This window comes from Desmodus rotundus, chromosome 1 (assembly GCF_022682495.2).
Source record: "Desmodus rotundus isolate HL8 chromosome 1, HLdesRot8A.1, whole genome shotgun sequence".
NCBI lineage: Eukaryota > Metazoa > Chordata > Mammalia > Chiroptera > Phyllostomidae > Desmodus > Desmodus rotundus.
The window spans coordinates 47726740-47745770 of record NC_071387.1 but is presented as its reverse complement, the minus strand read 5'-3'; the positions used below and the strand labels follow the sequence as shown (position 1 = coordinate 47745770).

The 19031-nt window shown below is 39.2% G+C and overlaps 1 protein-coding gene and 1 long non-coding RNA gene across 3 annotated transcripts in view; one reads left to right on the top strand and one right to left on the bottom strand.

Moving 5' to 3' along the window:
* LOC139440918 (uncharacterized) overlaps window positions 1–11652 on the bottom strand; it is a 52937-nt gene extending 41285 nt beyond the window's left edge. The window contains exon 1 of the long non-coding RNA XR_011651219.1: window positions 11570–11652. This is a non-coding gene — a long non-coding RNA (uncharacterized lncRNA). The remainder of the gene's footprint in view (window positions 1–11569) is intronic.
* SMC5 (structural maintenance of chromosomes 5) overlaps window positions 11362–19031 on the top strand; it is an 87524-nt gene continuing 79854 nt past the window's right edge. Inside the window, exons 1-2 of one of the 2 annotated variants that reach the window (XM_024555215.4) lie at window positions 11362–11694; window positions 16339–16480. In XM_024555215.4, coding sequence (XP_024410983.1) covers window positions 11510–11694; window positions 16339–16480 — 327 coding nt within the window. In that variant the 5' untranslated portion in view covers window positions 11362–11509. The remainder of the gene's footprint in view (window positions 11695–16338; window positions 16481–19031) is intronic. The other variant, XM_024555219.4, reaches the window with a different exon arrangement.

The window sequence follows — 19031 nt, the reverse complement described above, 5'->3', positions numbered from 1 at the left end:
AAAATAATGACATTTTCAGATAAACAAGGAAGAAATCATGTTTTTTCATATATGTATATGCATATATACACACACATTATATATTAATGATAGTAAAATGAATATATACATATTCATGAATCAATGCTAGTACATGAATATATATATCTATATCAATGATCATAAAAGTACCACCTATCAAAATTCACTATATATATATAAATAAAATCATGTGTCATTTCTCTTTTTGCTCAAAATTACAGTTTTTGAAATTCAATCATGTTGAATTTCTAGCTGTAGCCCCTTTCTCTATGGTATGGTATTCCATTCATGATTATACTGTAATGAATCCATTCTATCACTGATAAACACTTGGGTTGTTTCTAGTGCTTTGCTGTTGTGGACAGTGCTGCTAAAATATTCTCATAGAAGTACCCAGGCAACCACGTGAAGTACTTGGTTTTGCTCATATATGTAATGTATGAATTACCGGTTTGTACGATGTGTACACTTAACGAAATGATGAAAAACTGCTTCCCAACTGGCTACACTAATTTACACTAGCCTACCAGTATAGATGGGTGCCAAAACTTGCTAGTGTCAGACTTTAATTTTTGCCAATCTGATAATTATGAAATTGTATTTCACTGAAGTTTTAATTTGCATTTTTCTAATTGTTAATTAAATCGAGCTTCTTATCACATGTCCTATGACCATTCATGCTTCACCTTGTGCAAAATGCCTATTTTGCCCATTTTTTAAATTGAACTATGTATCATTTCCTTCCTTCCTTCCATTCTTCCCTCCCTACCTCCCTTTTTTCCTTTTTTTAGAGTTTAAAGTTAAAGAGAGTTTATTAGTGAAGCAGTGAGACAGAGTGGCTACTCCACAGACAGAGCAGCCCCTTCCTGGTGGGATTTACTTCTTTTATTGAGGCTCATTTTTCAAGAGGTACGGCATTCAATAAAGAGGAGGGATATTTAGGATTTTTCTGGGAAAGGGGTGGGCACTTCTGGGAAGGGCCCTGTCAGCCATGTTGTGTGCTTATGGGGGCTTTTTGTTTTTGATTATGGTGATATTGTGTATGTAGAATGCTAACTTATTACATGAGTGTATAATGAAATTAGGGGTTACCAGAAGGTGAAATTAGTTACCGTGTTGGATAGAGCTGGTGTTCTGCTAGCTAGTTCTTGGAGCCCTTGTGGGTGAAAAAGGGCCACATAGTAAACCTGACAAGCTCAGGGAGGCCTGGGTGATGGCCTTACAAACTCAGAGACCTAAAGTAACCACATAGGACGGTCTGAAATGAAAAACTTTTCTAACTAAAAGCAGGTCATGCAGGACAGTCATGTCCTAGGCTAGAATCTTCCCTAAAAAAAGTCAATCTTTACCTTAATTGCCTGTCTATTGTCTTTTTGCATCTATGATAACGTATGCTTGGAATGGCAAATTTCCTTTTTTTAGACTCCTTAAAGCACAGGCACTGCCCCAGGAGACCACAAATCTCCTCATTGTTGTTGTTATCATGTTCAAAGTTGCTTGTCAACTTCCTGTACCCACCTGTGTAAAAGAAGTATGTGTCTATCATTTTACTTTTTATCCATTCCCAGAGGTTTCCCCACTTTGCTTTCTCCCACCACCCTAATCTGTTTCCTGTATATTTCATGTAACTCCTTACACCTCCTCTTTTGATTGTAATGTATAAAATAAGGTGCAAAACTGCCATTTTCTGCAGCATTTTTTCAATCCACTGAGGTGTTGCTTCCTGGCAATTGTAGTCAGTTTGGTCCTTATGGCTTTGGATGTTTCTTACATTGACACCCTTACCGATTACAGACCTTTGTCCACATACCATATCTCACCCCCACCCCAGAGATTTTGTTCCTCCTTATTCTTAAGGGGTTATTGGGGCTGAGAGTATGTATCATTTTCTTAAAGATTCTCTAATATTGCATATACTAAGCTTCTGTTTGTTTCAAATGTTGCAAATGTCTTTTTTTAGCTCCTCCCCATTCATATTATGGTGAATTAGATTCATGAAAGGCTTTAGTTTTTAATGTATATAAATCATCTTTTAATTTTATTTATGGTTTATATATATTTTGTCTTATTTAAGAAACTCTTCTCTACCCTGTGTTTTTAAAGATATTCCCATGTGGTTTCTTTTTATACAGTTTTTTGAAGATTTTATTTATTTTTAGAGAGAGGGGAAAGGAGGGAGAAAGAGAGGGAGAGAAACATCTATATGAGAGAGCAACATTGATGGGTTGCCTCTTGTACTCACCCTGACTGGGGACCAAACCTGCAACCCAGGCATGTGCCCCAACCAGGAATCGAACTGGCAACCTTTTGCTTTGTGGAACGATGCCCATTCAACTAAGCCACACCAGGCAGGGCCCATGTGATTTCTTCTAAAAAAATTAAACTTGTGCCTATTACCTTTAACTCTTTGATTCACTTGGAGTTATATCCAGTAAAATTGCTAAGCTCTCTATTACTTCTTGGAATAGACTCTATACTTACATGCATTTCCCATTGTGGCTGTAACAAATTACTACACTCTTTTTGTGGCTCAAAACAACATATTTATAGTCTTACACTTCTGCAAGTCAGAACTCTGAAAATGGATCTCATGGGGCTAATGTTGATGTGTTGGCAGGGCTGTGCTCCTTCAAGGGAGGCTCTGGGAGAATACATTTCTTGCCATTTCTAGCCTTTATTAAAGGCTTCTCACATCCCTTGGCTCATGGCCGCCTTCCAACTGTGTCATCACTCACATCCGTTTTCATTGTCACATCTTCTGTGATTCTGATCCTCTTGCCTCCCACTTATAAAGACCCTTATGATTATACTGTGCCCACCTGGATGATCCAGGATAATCACCCCATCTTAAATCCTTAACTTAATCACATCTGCGATTTCCTTTTGCTATGTGAGAGAACATATTCACAAGTGCCAGCGTTTAGGATGTAGGCATCTTTGGGAAGCCTTATTCTGCCTACCATAATTTTCTTTTACTATTAGATTAGATTTCTTTAGCCCAGTTTTGGTTTTTCCTTTTCAACTTTTGTATTTGCTCTTCTTTCATAACTTATTTAGCAAACTAAATACCCAATATGGTCTCAATAGAAGTAGTGACATTATCATCCTTGACTTGTTTCAGAATTTAAGAGATTATTTCTAAGTATTTCATCAAAGAATATGAGTTTGCTGGAGATATTTGGACTTGACTTTTATTGTTAAAGGAAGTTTTCTTTTACTTGTACTTTCTAGAAATTTTAACCATGAATTTGTGTTGAAAGTAATTGAATGTGTTTTTTGCTTCAATATTTCCCCTGTAATCTTTTAATATGAAGAATCACATTAATTGCTTTAATTTGCTAGTTATTTAATTAACCTTGTGTTCCTGTAATAAACCCAATTAGTTCATGAAGTATTTACTGTTTTGAACATTGGTAGATATTTACATGTATATTAATAAGATAGGAACTTTTCGTTTCTTTTAATTTCCTTAGAAATTAGGGGATTTAGACACAGTTAAACTTGTAAAAGGAACTGGAAAGGCTTCTTTCTTTTTTCTATACTCTGAAAGAGGGGATAGGACTAGAGCAGTGGTTCTCAACTGGGGCAGTTTTACCCTGTAAGGGACATTAGCAATATCTGGAGACATTTTTGGTTTCAAAACTGGGGATGTGCTACTGATATCTGGTGGGCAGAGGGCAAGGATGCCGCTGAGCATCCTACAATGCACAGAACAGCTGCCTCCTCTTCCCCCAACAAAGAATTTTATCTTACCCCAGATGCCAATAGTGCTAAAGTTGTGATTTCTTCTCTCATTCTGAATAAATAATCACTATCCTAATTTTGTAAGCCAATGCTAGAGAGAGGCAGGGAATAGAAATTCTGTTTTGATTAATCAGAGTTACCAAGAAATTGGCCACAAGCAATGATACCAAGAAACTGAAGGAAAGTAATTAGTGTGATACATGGTCTAGCAATTCCAATTCTGGGTATCTATTCTGGAGAAATGCTAGCACATATCCATAAAGACATGTCTGAGGATGTTTCCTGAAGCAATGTTTGTAAAAATGAAAAACTGGAAGCAATCTATATGTCAAATCAGTAGAGCTATGGATAAAGTATGATATATTTATACAAAACCCTAGAAAAGTTACAAGGATACCAAATTTATGTGAGTCAACATGGACATATCTCAAAATTATATTTTTGAATAGAAAACCAACTTGTATAACTTATCATATTTTCATGTTAACAATTATACATGTAATACACTATGTGTTTATGTAATATATTTATATGATGTAGCCACACTCAAAGCATATGTTTTCTCTGGTTAAAATGCATGTGAAATACTAAAATGGTGTCAAAGGACATTACTTTACACAATGAACAAGTGTGAGAGAGTAGCTAACTAGGAGATAAGAGGTACAGGAATAAGATTAAGAAAAAAAAATGTCAGACTCGGGAGCTCCCGGCCAAGATGGAGGAGTAGGTGGACACACTGCCGCCTCCTTGCACAACCAAAAGAAGGACAACAACAACTTAAAAACAAAAAACAACCAGAACTGACAGAAAATCGAACTGCATGGAAGTCCAACAACCAAGGAGATAAAGAAACATTCATCCAGACCGGTAGGAGGGGCGGAGACGGGCAGCTGGGGTGGACAGGACTCAAGGCAAGGCAGCAGCTGGTGGACCCAGCAAGGTGACTGATTGTGGAGCGGGGCAGGCAGTACGGGCCCACATTCGTGCACAGAAAAACCAGGAGGACTGGTGGGGGAGCGAAGGAGACCACACAACCCAGGGCTCCAGCACAAGGAAATAAAGCCTCAAACCTCTGATTGAGAACACCTGTGGGGGTTGGGGCGGCAGCGAGAGAAACTCCCAGCCTCACAGGAGAGGTTGTTGGAGAGACCCACAGGGACCTAGAGTGTGCACAAGCCCACACACTTGGGAATCAGCAGCGGAGGGGCCCAATTTAATTGTGGGTAGTGGAGGGAGTGACTGAAATCCAGCAGAGAGTGGAACAGGAACCATTGCTCCCTCTCAGCCCCTCCCCTACATACAGTGTTACAGCGCAGCATCACAGTGCAGCAACCAGCGTAACCCCGCCCTGGGGAACACCTAAGGCTCCGCCCCTTTATGTAACAGGCGCACTGAGACAAAAAAAAAAAAAAAAATGGCCCAAATGAAAGAACAGATCAAAGCTCCAGAATAATACAACTAAGCAGCAAACAGATAGCCAACCTATCAGATGCACAGTTCAAAACACTGGTAATCAGGAAGCTGACAGAATTGGTTGAATTTGGTCACAAATTAGATGAAAAAATGAAGGCTATGCTAAGAGAAACAAAGGAAAATATACAGGGAACCAATAGTTATGGAATGGAAACTGGGACTCAAATCAATGGTGTGGACCAGAAGGAAGAAACAAACATCCAACCAGAAAAGAATGAAGAAACAAGAATTCAGAAAAATGAGGAGAGGCTTAGGAACCTCCAGGACATCTTTAAACATTCCAACATCCAAATTATAGGGGTACCAGAAGGAGAAGGGGAAGAACAAGAAATTGAAAACTTATTTGAACAAATAATGAAGGAGAACTTCCTTAATCTGGCAAAGGAAATAGACTTCCAGGAAGTCCAGGAAGCTCAGAGAGTCCCAAAGAAGCTGGACCCAAGGAGGAACACACCAAGGCACATCATCATTACATTACCGAAGATGAAACAGAAGGAGAGAATCTTAGAAGCAGCAAGAGAAAAGGACACAGTTGCCTACAAAGGAGTTCCCATAAGGCTGTCAGCTGATTTCTCCAAAGAGACCTTACAGGCAAGAAGGGGCTGGAAAGAAGTATTCCAAGTCATGAAAGGCAAGGACCTACATCCAAGATTACTCTATCCAGCAAAGCTTTCATTTAGAATGGAAGGGCAGATAAAGTGCTTCTCAGATAAGGTCAAGTTAAAGGAGTTCATCATCACCAAGCCCTTATATGAAATGTTAAAGGGATTTATCTAAGAAAAGAAGATAAAAAATATGAACAGTAAAAATGGCAGCAAACTCACAGTTATTAACAACCACACCTAAAACAAAAACAAAAACAAACTAAGCAAACAACTAGAACCACAGGAACAGAACCACAGAAATGGAGATCACATGGAGGGTTATCAACAGGGGAGTGGGAGGGGGAGAGAGGGGGGAAAGGTACAGAGAATAAGCAGCATAAACAGTAGGAGGAGGAAATACAGGGGGAGGGTAAGAATAGTGCAGGAAATGTAGAAGCCAAAGAACTTATAAGTATGACCCATGGCCATAAACTATAGGGGGGGAATGTGGGAGGGAGAGAGTGGACAGGATGGAGTGGAGTGAAGGGGGGGAAATGGGGCAACTGTAGTAGCATAATCAATAAATATATTAAAAAAAGAAAAAATGTCAAATGCACACTAATTTTATCTGCATTGTTCTAATTTTTAAAGGAAAACAAATTCATATATTTCATGTTTAAAGTTTTAAAAAGTGTATTATAGAAAAAACTACATGAAATCTAGACAAATTGTTAGCAGTGTTAATTTTTAATGGTAGAAATATGGATGGATGGTTTTTAGTTTCTGCTTTTTGGATTTTCAAACTTCTTCAAATAACAAAAATAAAATTTTGCTCATTGAAAAAGACATTTATGGCTACCACGCTAAGCTGTGGAAGTGAGATATTAAAACCAACAAGTTTACCGGAGAGTTCAGCAGCAGCCCAGCTTGAGATGCTGGGATGAAATGTCACTCTTGGTGATTGATACCACAATACTGAATTCAATGATTTATGTAGCTAACTTCAACAGATTTTCCACAGTTTAACAATGACCAACTTTCTTTCCTTTGGGAAGTAACAGGGTGTGAGAAGAAACACTTGCTCTCTCCCACATGCTCCTGCCCTAGCCTGGGCAAGAAGGGCTATCGATTCGCTTTGCGAGGACCTGCAGAGGAGATTGCACATAGCTCTTCAGCACGTGCTTGTGACCTTTCTGACATTAAAGGTAAATGCCTTCTGGAGCAATGTCATACCTCCCATTTTATATCCTCAAAAGAAATGAAGGCAGGTTTAGCTCTAGGCTTCCTTAGCGTGACATATCACAAAGAACATTTGAAATCTGATATTAATTCCTGATGACTTTTTTCTTTCAGTCTTTCAGTTGGCTTTTGTATCTAAGAGATGGAAATTTGAGAAAGAGGCAAATCTGTTGAGGCATTCATATAGAATATAAAATGAATCATTAAAAAGTGTTTCGAACAGTAGTAGCTGGTATGTGGTTAATGCTGTTGGTATTAACTGTTGCTACTAATATTATAGCTATTAGTACAACCAACTCTAATACTAATATGACTGCAGTAAGAAAAAGCAGATATTTTAACTGTCTTGAATGATTTTAGAAACAATTTTAAAAAATTAAAAACAACTTTTAAAAAATTAAAAACTTTAGAGTTAAGTATCCATATCTTCAGCAGAAGCTTGCTCCATAGGGTTTTAGTGCCCCTGGGGAAGGATGCTGATTCTCCTCAGACTCCTCTTCCCGGCCTAGATCTTCCCCATGAGTTCTTCAGCTGGGTCTGTTAGAAAGTGTACGACGGGAAAGTGGAGGGAGCAGGAGAATGGGCGTTCCTGGGTGCCCAAACTCAGGTGTTAGCCTGTGACTCCTTTCCTCTCTTTCAAGCCGTGAGGGTTCATTTTTCCACTTTAAGAATTTGCCAAAAGCAAAAGTAATGTTTTTTCCCACTTGGTATGTAAACCAGAGGAGATTATTCCTGTTTACCTGTAAGGGTTCTGGTTAGAACTGGAATAGTAAACTGTCTCAGAGACATCTCAGTGCAGTCCCATTCCATGCCATCTTGCTCCACCTTCCTGGTTGTGGCATCATTATCAAGGGCTTGAAGTGAAGCCACGGAAGATGGTATTTTGATCATGAGGTGAAATGCATAGTCCTTGACCCAGGCCCTTTCTGGCAGCATTTCGTTTGCCTCAGTTTTCAAGTTTCTCCAGAATGAAAGGCCATCACTCAGAATGGCCCCTGGTTACTCACTCCTTGGTCAGTGGAAAGTTAAATACAGTTACTTTGCCATATCTATTATTAACTGGCAAGGATGGGGTGATGAAGTCAGCTGATGACTGAACTTTAAACCCTAAGAAGTGTAGGACTAGCTATTGTGGCTCATTTACTCCTTAACATATTCTGGTTAATTGATAATCTTTCTAAAGAACTTATCCCTCAACTTCTTTAACCACCACACTTTGCAAGACAGTTTTCATCAGTGGAATTAAAGAATCTAGATGTGGCAAGATAGATGTGTATATTTTTATGGGTGCATGAAATTTTTTACAGAATGTTAGGTTAGCACGGAGCTATTATAGTCTGCAGAATATCCTTGGTTCATGCTAACTTCCAGTCATACAAAGGCCAACAAAAACATTTAAGTCAATTATAGTACATCTATATAGTTACTTAAAATTATGTCATAGGAAAATGCTTAATGACATGGAAAGATACTCATATTCAGTGAGAAAGGGGGATTAAATAATAGTATCTATAATCTGTGCTGCATCTTTTTTTTAATGAAAAGAACATACTATATATATACAAGCAAAACGTCAAAAAATACACGAAAGTCTTAACAGTTATTAGTCTGGGCAAAGGAATTATGAATAGATTTTTTCTTTGTGTGTTTGGATTCCTTGTATGTGTTCCTGAAGTATCTTCACATAGCATGTATTGCTTTTTTAATTAAAAATAAACTTTTCCTTTTTAACAGATGATGGTAGAGTAGACCAGCTAGCTGCTTAGACAAGAATTCATAGTGTATATACACTGGTGGGGTCATCACGAGATCAGAGGCTCATTCTTAACCTTCAAGTTTATAGGCATAATTGGATTAATTCACTATAGAAATGATGATGGTACAAAAATGATCAGACTGGTTCCCTTCCCTCAACTCTCATCACCACTGCCTGTATTATTTTCCCATTAGGATAGATTCCCCCAAATGTAATCAATTCTTCATAGAATTTGACTCTTCTATGGCTCTGAAGCAAGGGTACCAAATGAGGTACTTTTTTTGTATTAGTACCAAGTTCCAAGGGTTCCCAGTTTAGAGCACTCTGTTCAAGCACAAGATGTGGTTGTCCTTAGGCAGTTTTATTTATTTGCATCAAGGAAGGGAGATAGGCAAAGCTCTGTCTCCCAGAAAGGAGGTTTAGCCATTGCTTATAGACACTATTTGGTTAGTTACATGTTTTCTTCTTTGCAGTTGGCTAAACTTCAGGTCAAGCTCATCCAGTTGCAGCTGAGTCTCCAAAGCATTTAGTAACAACTGCTCAGATCCTGAGAACGCTGTCTTATCTAACAACAATATAGCGCCCTCCTATAAGCACTGGGTATTTCTATTATTTTCTGTCATTTGACAGTTTTCAAATTATTCTTCCTTTTAATGTGCTTTTTCAAAAAAATTTCTAGTAGCCATGACAAGTTCACATGCTTTTTACTCATTCTATTTCCTTCGGTTATAACTTTGAGAAAATGGGGAGTCCATTTGCATGAGGGGAAAAAGCAGAGATGTGGAGAAAGAGCATGGGTGTTCTACTGCAACAGCTTTCTAAATGGCCTCCCCACTTCCCCGCTTGACTCCCTCCAAACAGCAACCAGAGGAGTCACTTAAAACTTTAGTTGGATCAACTCCCTCTCCTTAAAACCATCCAGTGGCTTCCCATTGCTTTTATTTTTTTAAAAAATATTTTATTGATTACACTATTGCAGTTGTCCCATTTTCCCCTCTTCACTCCGTCCTGTCCACCCCCTCCCACCCACATTCCACCCCCCCCATAGTTCATGTCCATGGGTCATACATATAAGTTCTTTGGCTTCTACATTTCCTATACTATTCTTACCCACCCCCTGTCTATGTTCTACCTACCATTTATGCTACTTATTCTCTGTACCTTTTCCCCTTCTCTCCACCTCCTACTCCCCTGTTGATAACCCTCCATGTGATCTCCATTTCTGTGGTTCTTTTTCTGTTCTAGTTGTTTGTTTAGTTTTTGTTCAGCTTCCCATTGCTTTTAAAATAAAATTCAGCTGTGTCACCAAGGGCAAGGCTGTGCTGTGCAAACTTGTTTACTGCAGCCACACAGGCCTTTGTTCCTGAAACATCCCACTTATTGTCACATTATAGCCTTTGTCCTTGCCTGTATTACTGTTGCTCATTGATGTAGGCACTTGGCTCCTACTCCTTCAGGGTTTTAGATTCAAACATTTATCACCTCCTCAGACATGCCCCTTCAGGGTTTTTGACTCAAACATTTGTCACCTCCTCAGACATGCCTTCTGCGTCTCCCCCATCCAATTCATTGTTTTAGTTTATTGCATCCATCACAGCCTGAGATTATCCTTCCTTTGGTGGTTCACTGGTTCTTTTTCTGTCTCCCACACCACAAAGTAAACTAGGAGACATGCAATCTTAATTGGTTCCTTTACTGCAGCAGCCCCTGCCTCTTGATTAGACGTTAAGAGAATGAAGAGCTATGTAGGCCTGCCTCAGTGCTCCCTTTTTTATTTTTTTCAGTGCAGAAATTAAAGCAGTTTATTGGCAAGGTGTGAAGCAAGGAGACAGAGTGAGTTAATGCTCAAAATCCGAACTCGCAGTGCCCTTTATCTTTACCAAAGTGGTTAACTAGACGAAGGAGAGCAGGTTTAAGTGGAAGCACCCTCGAAATGAAGCCAGAGCTCCTGCATTACAACAAACCTCCGGACGATGAAGTCTTGATAGGGTATTGGGGAACCGAAGGGTGGAGAGTAAGTAGGAAGAATCAGCGAGGTGTAGTCTCTTTTCACAGTTTGGAGAGTGAAGGAGACTTACTTAGTACGATGCTTTAAGAGAGACATTTGGGTATAGAGTCACTTGGAAGAGTTTTTCTTTTTTTTAGATAAGGGAGCTTGACTGAAAGCAAACAAGAAGCAAACTGAGAAGAGGAAGAGCCGAAGACCCGCGAGTCCCGGCACTTTGGCAGGATCCACACCCCCGGTTGCACGCCGCCCGTCTTTGCGGCCCAGGCCCGGGGTGCTCAGCCCACGCCAGCGACCCCGGTCCCACTGCAAATGCCTCCCTTCGTCCCTTCGCAAATCTGCTTCCTTGGAGCGCTAAAAAAGCTTTCAAAACACTAAATGAAACTGACATCTTTTTCTAAATAAAAAGACAAATCCCTGAAAATTTCAGGAACGTGCAGAAAAAGAAGGTCCGGCAACCGCATCCCACTGCCCATCCACCTCCACCAGCGTTCTCCTACGCGCAGACCTCCTAGGTCCAGGGCGGGGCGTACCCGCTGACGCCGCCGGGCCCGGACTGCGCAGCCGCGGGGCGGGCTCTCGGGCGGTGTCTCGCGCCGAACAATTCGCGCGGGAGCGGGACGTCAGGGCGCTAGGTCAGCAGGTCGGTAGGAGCAGGAGCTGCTGCGGGTAGGAGGGGAAAGCAGGATGGCGACTTCGAGCCGGAAGACCTCGACCCCAAGCCCCCTGGCCTCCAAGAGAGCTCACCCGAGAGATCCCTCGTCGGAGGTCCCGAGCAAGAGTAGTAGGAGTTCTGCGCCGCCTCTGCCGTTGCCGTCGTCCGGACCTTTTGTGGAAGGGTCTATCGTCCGCATCGCGATGGAGAACTTCCTGTGAGTGGCCGGAGGCCGCAGGGCGGCGGGGGAGGAGAGTGAGCCCGCAGGCCGGGGGCGCGCGCGGCGGGTGTGCGCGCGTGGGTGGGTGTGTGTCTGTGTGTGGATCTTGCCGTGAATTTGTGACGGGATTACCAGCACATCTATTCGTAGGCTTTGGAGATCGCTGTACATGTTGGTGTGCTAGGTATGTGTCTTGTGTGATACGGTATTTTAAAAAATTTGTTCTACCAACGTTTTTTCAAGGCGTCATTTGCCGGGCAGTGGACGTAGTGGGGATTAGATCTCTGCCCGCTCGAAGCACGGCCTACGGAGGAAAGACACAATCTGTAATTCACAAAACTGTGGTCTTTAGGGTCTTCCAGGAAGCAACAGTTAAATCAGAGTGCTAGTGAGGTTGCAAAGTACAAGAAAATTAATCCTTACTGTCAATTGTTGGGCCTCGCAACGGACCCTTCACCCCTACAAATCCACTTTTCTTCCCTGGTTCCTACCTTTCTCTCCTTCAGACAACTAATAATCATAATAATCATTTTAGAATTCAGTAATGTGTTTTAACACAAATACCGTGTTAGTGTAGCACCTTACAGTTCATTTGATCAAGATGTTTTTTAAGCTTGCACAGAGTGACGTAGGGGAAACAATTGCAATAACATCAACATTTTTTTTCAAGCCCCTATAATGCCATTTATAGAAGTAGGTGCCTTATTATACAGTGCTCTCATTCTTTCTTCACAACAACTCTTTATGTTATCTCTTAATGAGATAAACTACTCACAGAGGTTCATTTGCCCACACTTACACACAGCTTGTTAGTAGCTGAATTACTATTTGAATCCGGATCAGGAAAGATCATCAAATGAATTACCTACCATAATAATGTACATATCAGGATGCCGTGGGGGCACAAAGGATGAAGTGGTTAATATCTTCCAGAACTGTGAGAAAGGGCTTTCTTGGTACAGTCGTTATAACAGTCTTAAAAGAAAGGAAGAGGACTGTAGACGGGAGGAACTGCCTGCAGCAGTTCGTTATATTTAGGAAGCATCAAGTGTTCCGCAGGATGTGGACATAGGTGGTACCGAAGAGGTCGGCAACTATTGAGGTCTGTGTTTACTGTGCTAAGGAATTCCAGCTTCATTCTATAAACAACCAGGATGCGTATTAAGGAGGGAATGGAGTGTGATTTGTATTACTCTGGAAGCATCATAAAGGATGGTTTAGAAAGGGTGCAAGATTAGAGGCAAAGACCTTTGCAATACTAAGGGGTGATCAGGATTTGAACCTAGAAGTTGCACTGGGTAGTAGAAAGCCGAAAGAGACGAGACTTGAGGGGCGTTGGCTACAGATTAGTTGTGAAGCCTCAGGGTAAGGGAGAAGTGCAGCCTTACCTAATTGGTCAGATATGGTGCTGTTCAGAAGAGGGAGCAATTTGGAAAGAATAATAATAAATGCCTTTTGGATCCTGTGACTTGAAGTTTCCTGTGGGGCATCTAACAGAGATCTTCCACAGGCAGTATTTTAACTATCTGAAGCTTACAGAAAAATGTGAACAGACCAGAGATTTGGGGATCACACATATAAGTGATTGTCGAAGTTGCAGAAATGGTTCAGATTGCCCAAAGGAAATATAGATAGGAGGAATAGAAGGCAAGTACAGAGTCCTGGAGGAATGTTGGCATCTGGAGGATGAGCGGAAGAGGAATTCACAGGCTGAGAAGAAACTGTTCAGGGAGGTAAGAGAAAAACGAAGGGAGAGTATTATTAAAGAAGGCAAGGAAAAAGTGTTTCAAAAACATCTGCTATGTTGAAGTCAGATAACAGGACTGAAAAAGAGCCCACTGCATTTAGCAACCAGGAAATCTTTGACCCTTTGATGCAGCAGTGGAAGAAGAAAATTTTTGCATTCATAAAAGAATGAATGAGTGAGGGAGTAACCTTGGATGTGAAGAGAATAAAAAAAGTCTGACTGGAAAATGCAGAGCTAAGTGAGGTTTTATTTTCACAGTGAAAGGACTTTTAGGAATGAGTTTTAGGAATGAAGTAAGAGAGGTACGCTTAGGCAACTGAAATGGTCTGGAAGAGAATGGTCAAGGGAAGGATTCCTGTGAGGGAACCAAGTCAAATAGGGTTGGCAGTGGAGGGAGGGATTTCTAGGCACAAGAAACAGGTGTGCAGAGTCTTTCTCTGAGAAAGGAAGAAAGCCTAAAGTAGTCAGGAAACTGAAAGAAATTCATCATAGGTAGAATTTAGAAGTCTGATTAGAGAAGAGGGGGAGGGAGGTAAAGAAAAAGGGGAAGCTGGAGCTAAATTATGAAGGATCCTATTTTTTTCTTGTTCTTTTTAATTTTTTTTTAACAAGTAACTTCAGATTTGCATGTCTATGAACATGATTTGGTGATTGATGGAGGGGTGTTGTATGCAGAGGTTAAGGAAATGGTAGAATAAAAGATAATGCAAAACTAATTAATACCTAAGTTCCTGGTATGGGCAGTGGGATGAACGATGGTACCATTCAGTAAGAGAACAGTGGGTTTCATTTTGAATGTGCTAAGTTTGGAGTGACTGTCGTGGAACATCCAAATAAAGTTATTGAGGTGGTGATTTAATTTATAGGTCACCTGGACTATCAATATATAGATACTACCTGAGGCCATAGAGAATACCTGAGACACCAGGCAGAGTATATAGGGTAGGCCTTTGACGAAGCTGTTTCAGGGGAAGCATGGGCAAAAGAGAACTCACAAAAAGGGAATTCCCAATAAGCATATTATAGACTCAGAACAGTTAATTTTTTTTTTTAATACAAAGGATTTGTTTTGTTTTTGGCAACTCTTCCTGTTTATAATGTATGCGTATTGTATAGGCCACAAATTCTTACGGTTTTATCTAATTGTTTTCTTAAATACCAGTTGCATCACTATTTTAGTAAAACAATTGCACAGAGATTTCACAGGAGTTCGACTGATAAAAGAATGGGGCTTGTGTGTTGGGATTAAGAAGTTCCAGGTCAGGTACATTTCCAGATGTTTGAAATTCCCCAACTAGTTTTATTTTAACCATTATAAAGGGTTCTATCCAGATGCAGCTGCTAACAGAACAAAGCCTCTGAAAGATAAAATAGATAGATGGTGTGCAGAGATGTGGAGTGGAAACCTGCCAGAAAATACTTCTCCTTTACCACGTGTTTTTGTCTTTATGACCACCTGGCATTTCAAAATTGTTAGTTTCTTTGAGTATTAGAGTTGAAGTGTCTTTGGTTAAATTACAAGCTGTGGCAAAAGTAGGTTTACAGTTGTGAGTATGTGAAACATGGTTTATTTTACTGTCTGTGAATTACTGTACATTTTCCATACAAACAACTGTAAACCTACTTTTGCCCCACCCTATATTTAATAGGTTAGTAGCAGGTGAAGCATTTATTTTTGAGGAATTAGTTGACAGCTAACTGAAACCCCATGGGAACAGGACATTCTTTATGGGTTTTAATTCAGGGTATTGAAAGATAAGCTAGAAAAATATTTGAGTCAGAGTTTGCTTCACATTTTGCCATAGCTGTCACAGGTGCCTGCGAAGGATTGGATGCTGTTGCTGTAGGTAGAGTGCTAGACAGCATGCAGCTTTCTGGCCCGAGGGAGTATTGCACTGTTACTTGATGTTGGCGCATTCTTGTTTCCTCTCATGGGAATAAATTTTATTTGAATATGGACTGTGCCTTCCTGGGTAAATTTCTGGCAGCATATTAAAGGAAATGGATGTAATACTTTTAAATTAATAATAAAATAAAAACCAATGGACTGATATATATCTTCAGTTTTCTAATTAGAGTGAAAACAATTTGGATTCTTTCAAATATTAGACTATGAAAAGTTTCTGTTAAGTATTGTAATTAAGACAAATGAAATGCAAAAATCTACAGATTTCAAATGGCTTCTCTTACATAAAAATGTTTTAAAATTATTTGTATAGTAGCTTTGATGTATTTTTTCATGTCTTATAATTGTTAAAAAGGAATAAATAATATCAAATTTGCTTTATTCAACAGACTTATAGTTGAAACAGGTATTTGAAATCTTATTTTTCTAATAATGTTTTTATTTTACTTAGTTTTTAAATTTTATTTTTCAATCACATCCAGTATGATTTTGCATTAGGTTCAGGGGTACAGCATAGTGGTTAGACAGTCATATACTTTACCTAGTGTTCCTGCCGATATTTCCAGTGCCCTCCTGGCACCATACATAGTTATTACAATATTAATGACTCTATTCTCTGTGCTGTACTTTATGTCCCCATGGCTATTCTGTAACTATTGTACCAATGGTACTTCTTATTCCCTTCACCTTCCACCCAGCCTACCACCCGACCCTCAGTCTGGCAACTATCAGTTTTTTCTATGTATCTGTGAGTCTTTCTGCTTTGTTTGTTTGTTTATATTTTCTTTAGCTCTTTTGTTTTTTCCACTGATAGATTTTTTCTCATCTAGTTTATTAACAACCTATAAGTAACATTAAATTTGTAAGATGAGCTGGCTCTTAAAGGAATTTGAGTAAGCCTGTAGATAATGATAATGTAAAGCAAGAAAAAATGCTAGTAAAGAAAATATTCTTTTCTGCTTAGTAATTTTACCTCTTTCTAATTCAGAACATACGATATCTGTGAAGTATGTCCTGGACCCCATTTGAATATGATTATTGGAGCTAATGGGACGGGGAAGTCCAGCATTGTGTGTGCCATTTGCCTTGGATTAGCGGGCAAACCTGCTTTCATGGGACGGGCAGATAAGGTGAGTTAACATAAGTACTTTTTAAAAAATTTCAAAGCGGTAACTTACTTTTAGTAAGTAATCAATTCCTACGTTTCAGTTCCTTTGATAAAGCAAAAGTATAGTGCTTGAATATAAAGAATGAAGTTGGCAAGTAGAGAAGCTGGGAGGAGCTTTCCATTTGTAGAAGTATTTGGGGCTCTATATATATGGAGAGAATTCTCTTAAGTATGTAACACTTGAAGTTCTTAGATGGCCTGAAATGTTATTGGTTTTTTTTGTGTGGTTTTTTTTTAATATATTGCTGGGCTTATAGAAAGGAAGTAAATTTACCAAGGCAGAAACAAAATATCTGAAAACTTAAGCAAGCTCTGCAGTTGTTTTCTCAGGGGCACTTGCTTACCTTAATACCTAAAAGCCTGACTTTGAACTGGTTCCATGGGATAGGGGGCCCTGAAGGTGGTGGGAAAGAGCTAGAATATAAAACTAAAAGCCAAGCACTATGTGCAGCAGAGAAAACAACATCTCAGAATGGGACAGTGGGGTTACTTATCTCATTGTAAACTCTGAATACAATGGGGGGAAAGAAACTCTTCCAAAGAATTCTTAACCATAAGCCTTAACACATGTTTGGGGCCAGAATTCGTATTATCTGTATGGCCTAAGTCTCATAAATGGTAATTTTAGTTTAGAGTGGTTTCAGTTAGTAATATCTCCAGGCATTGGCAGAAGTAAATGCAAATCTTGTTAAGGAAAATAGCCTCAGTTCTGTCCTCAAAAGAATTCAAACATAAAAGCCTAAGAAATTCATGAATCCATAACTAAAAATCACAAAACATAGGACAAAAATGAATCACCAAAAATAAAAGCTAACAAAAATAGCAGACTTTCACTCAGACCTACAAAGCTTGTAAATAGACAGTATAAAGTAGGAATATTTAGTTTAAGGAAATAAAAGAACTTTGCAAGAGTAACAAAGAATAAGTAACAAAAATATTAGGTAAATTTGAAAAAGAATCAGACAGAACTTAAAAGTACTTTTGATGAAAAGTTCAGTTCTCAACTTGAATTCACATAATCTAGCTGCAAAACATACAAGGAAATCAGCAGAACTCTTTATTTTTTTTCCAGCAGAACTCGTAATGAGAAATTACCAGATGCATAATCACAGTGGGAGGGCTACTAATAATCAGTAGATCAATTAGAGCAGACATTTGTAAGAATACAGCCATACCTTGGAGATACCGTAAGTTTAGTTCCAAACCACCACAATAAAGTGAGTATCACAATAATGCAAGTCACACTAATTTTTTGGTTTCCCAGTTCATATATAAAAGTTAGGTTTATGCTCTAAGGTAGTATGTATAGTAAGTATGCAGTAGCATTATGTCTAAAAAAAAAATGTACATGCCTTAAAAAATACTTTGCTAAACAATGCAAAGTATTTGCTAAACAATGCAAACCATGTGAGCGTTCATCAAGTCACCATCTTTTTGGCATTGATAGACTTGCTCAGTGCAAGATTACCATGGAACTTCAGTTTGTATGCTAAAAAAAAGCAATATTTGCAAAGTGTAATAAAATGAGGTATTTCTGTACAGAAGATCAGCAACTAAGCTTGAATCAATGGAAATGTTATAAATACTGTGGTCAACAGTTGGAGAGCACACATTCTTTTGAAGCACAAATGGAACATTAAAAAAACACCATATACGGAGCCATAAAGAAAATACCAAAGAATTGTTACCATACAGATCATATTCTCTGCCCACAATGCTATTAAGAGAGAAATAATAATGAAAAAATAACTAAATGTATTCCATTTGTTTGGAATAAAAAATATACTTCTGTGTTATACACAAGTCACAGAAGAAATCTTAATGGAAATTTAAAAATAAGAGCAGAAAGTAGTTAACAATGATATACTAAGCCCCACAAAACAAAAACTACTTCCAAAAAGACTAATGAAATCAGTAACTTCTGAGAAGATAATATGGGTGTTGAGGTAAAGAACAAAAAATAAAGGAATGAAGAAGGTAGCAGTTAAGGTATGTTACTTTGTGATCCAAACACCCCCAAATTTAAGTGGTTTGAAAATACAAAAGGTTAATTCTTGCTCTTGCTATTTATCTAGTGTAGATCCTTTGCGGTGGTGACTTAGGTACCTAGGCCAGTGGAGTCATTTCAATACATCCATGATTGTCACACTGAGGAAGGGAATTGGCTGTTAAAATTTCCTCCAAGAAGTGATACATCTTTCTTTCACTCAAATGTCAGCAAAGCAAGTCAAAGGGCACACCTTGCATCAAAGAAAATGGGTAAATACAAATCTGCCATGGGCTCCGCGGAGAAGCAGAATGTTCATGAACTGCCCTGGTGATTACCACTGACACATTACCAGAATGCAGCAGAAATTTTAAAGGATTTTAAGTGCCCTGACTGCTGTGGCTCAGTTGGTTGGGTGTTGTCTCACAGAGTGAAAGGTTACTGGTTCAGTTCCTGGTCAAGGTACATGCCCAGGTTAGGTTCCCAGTTGAGTAGCTTAGGAGAAGCAACTGATTGATATTTCTCT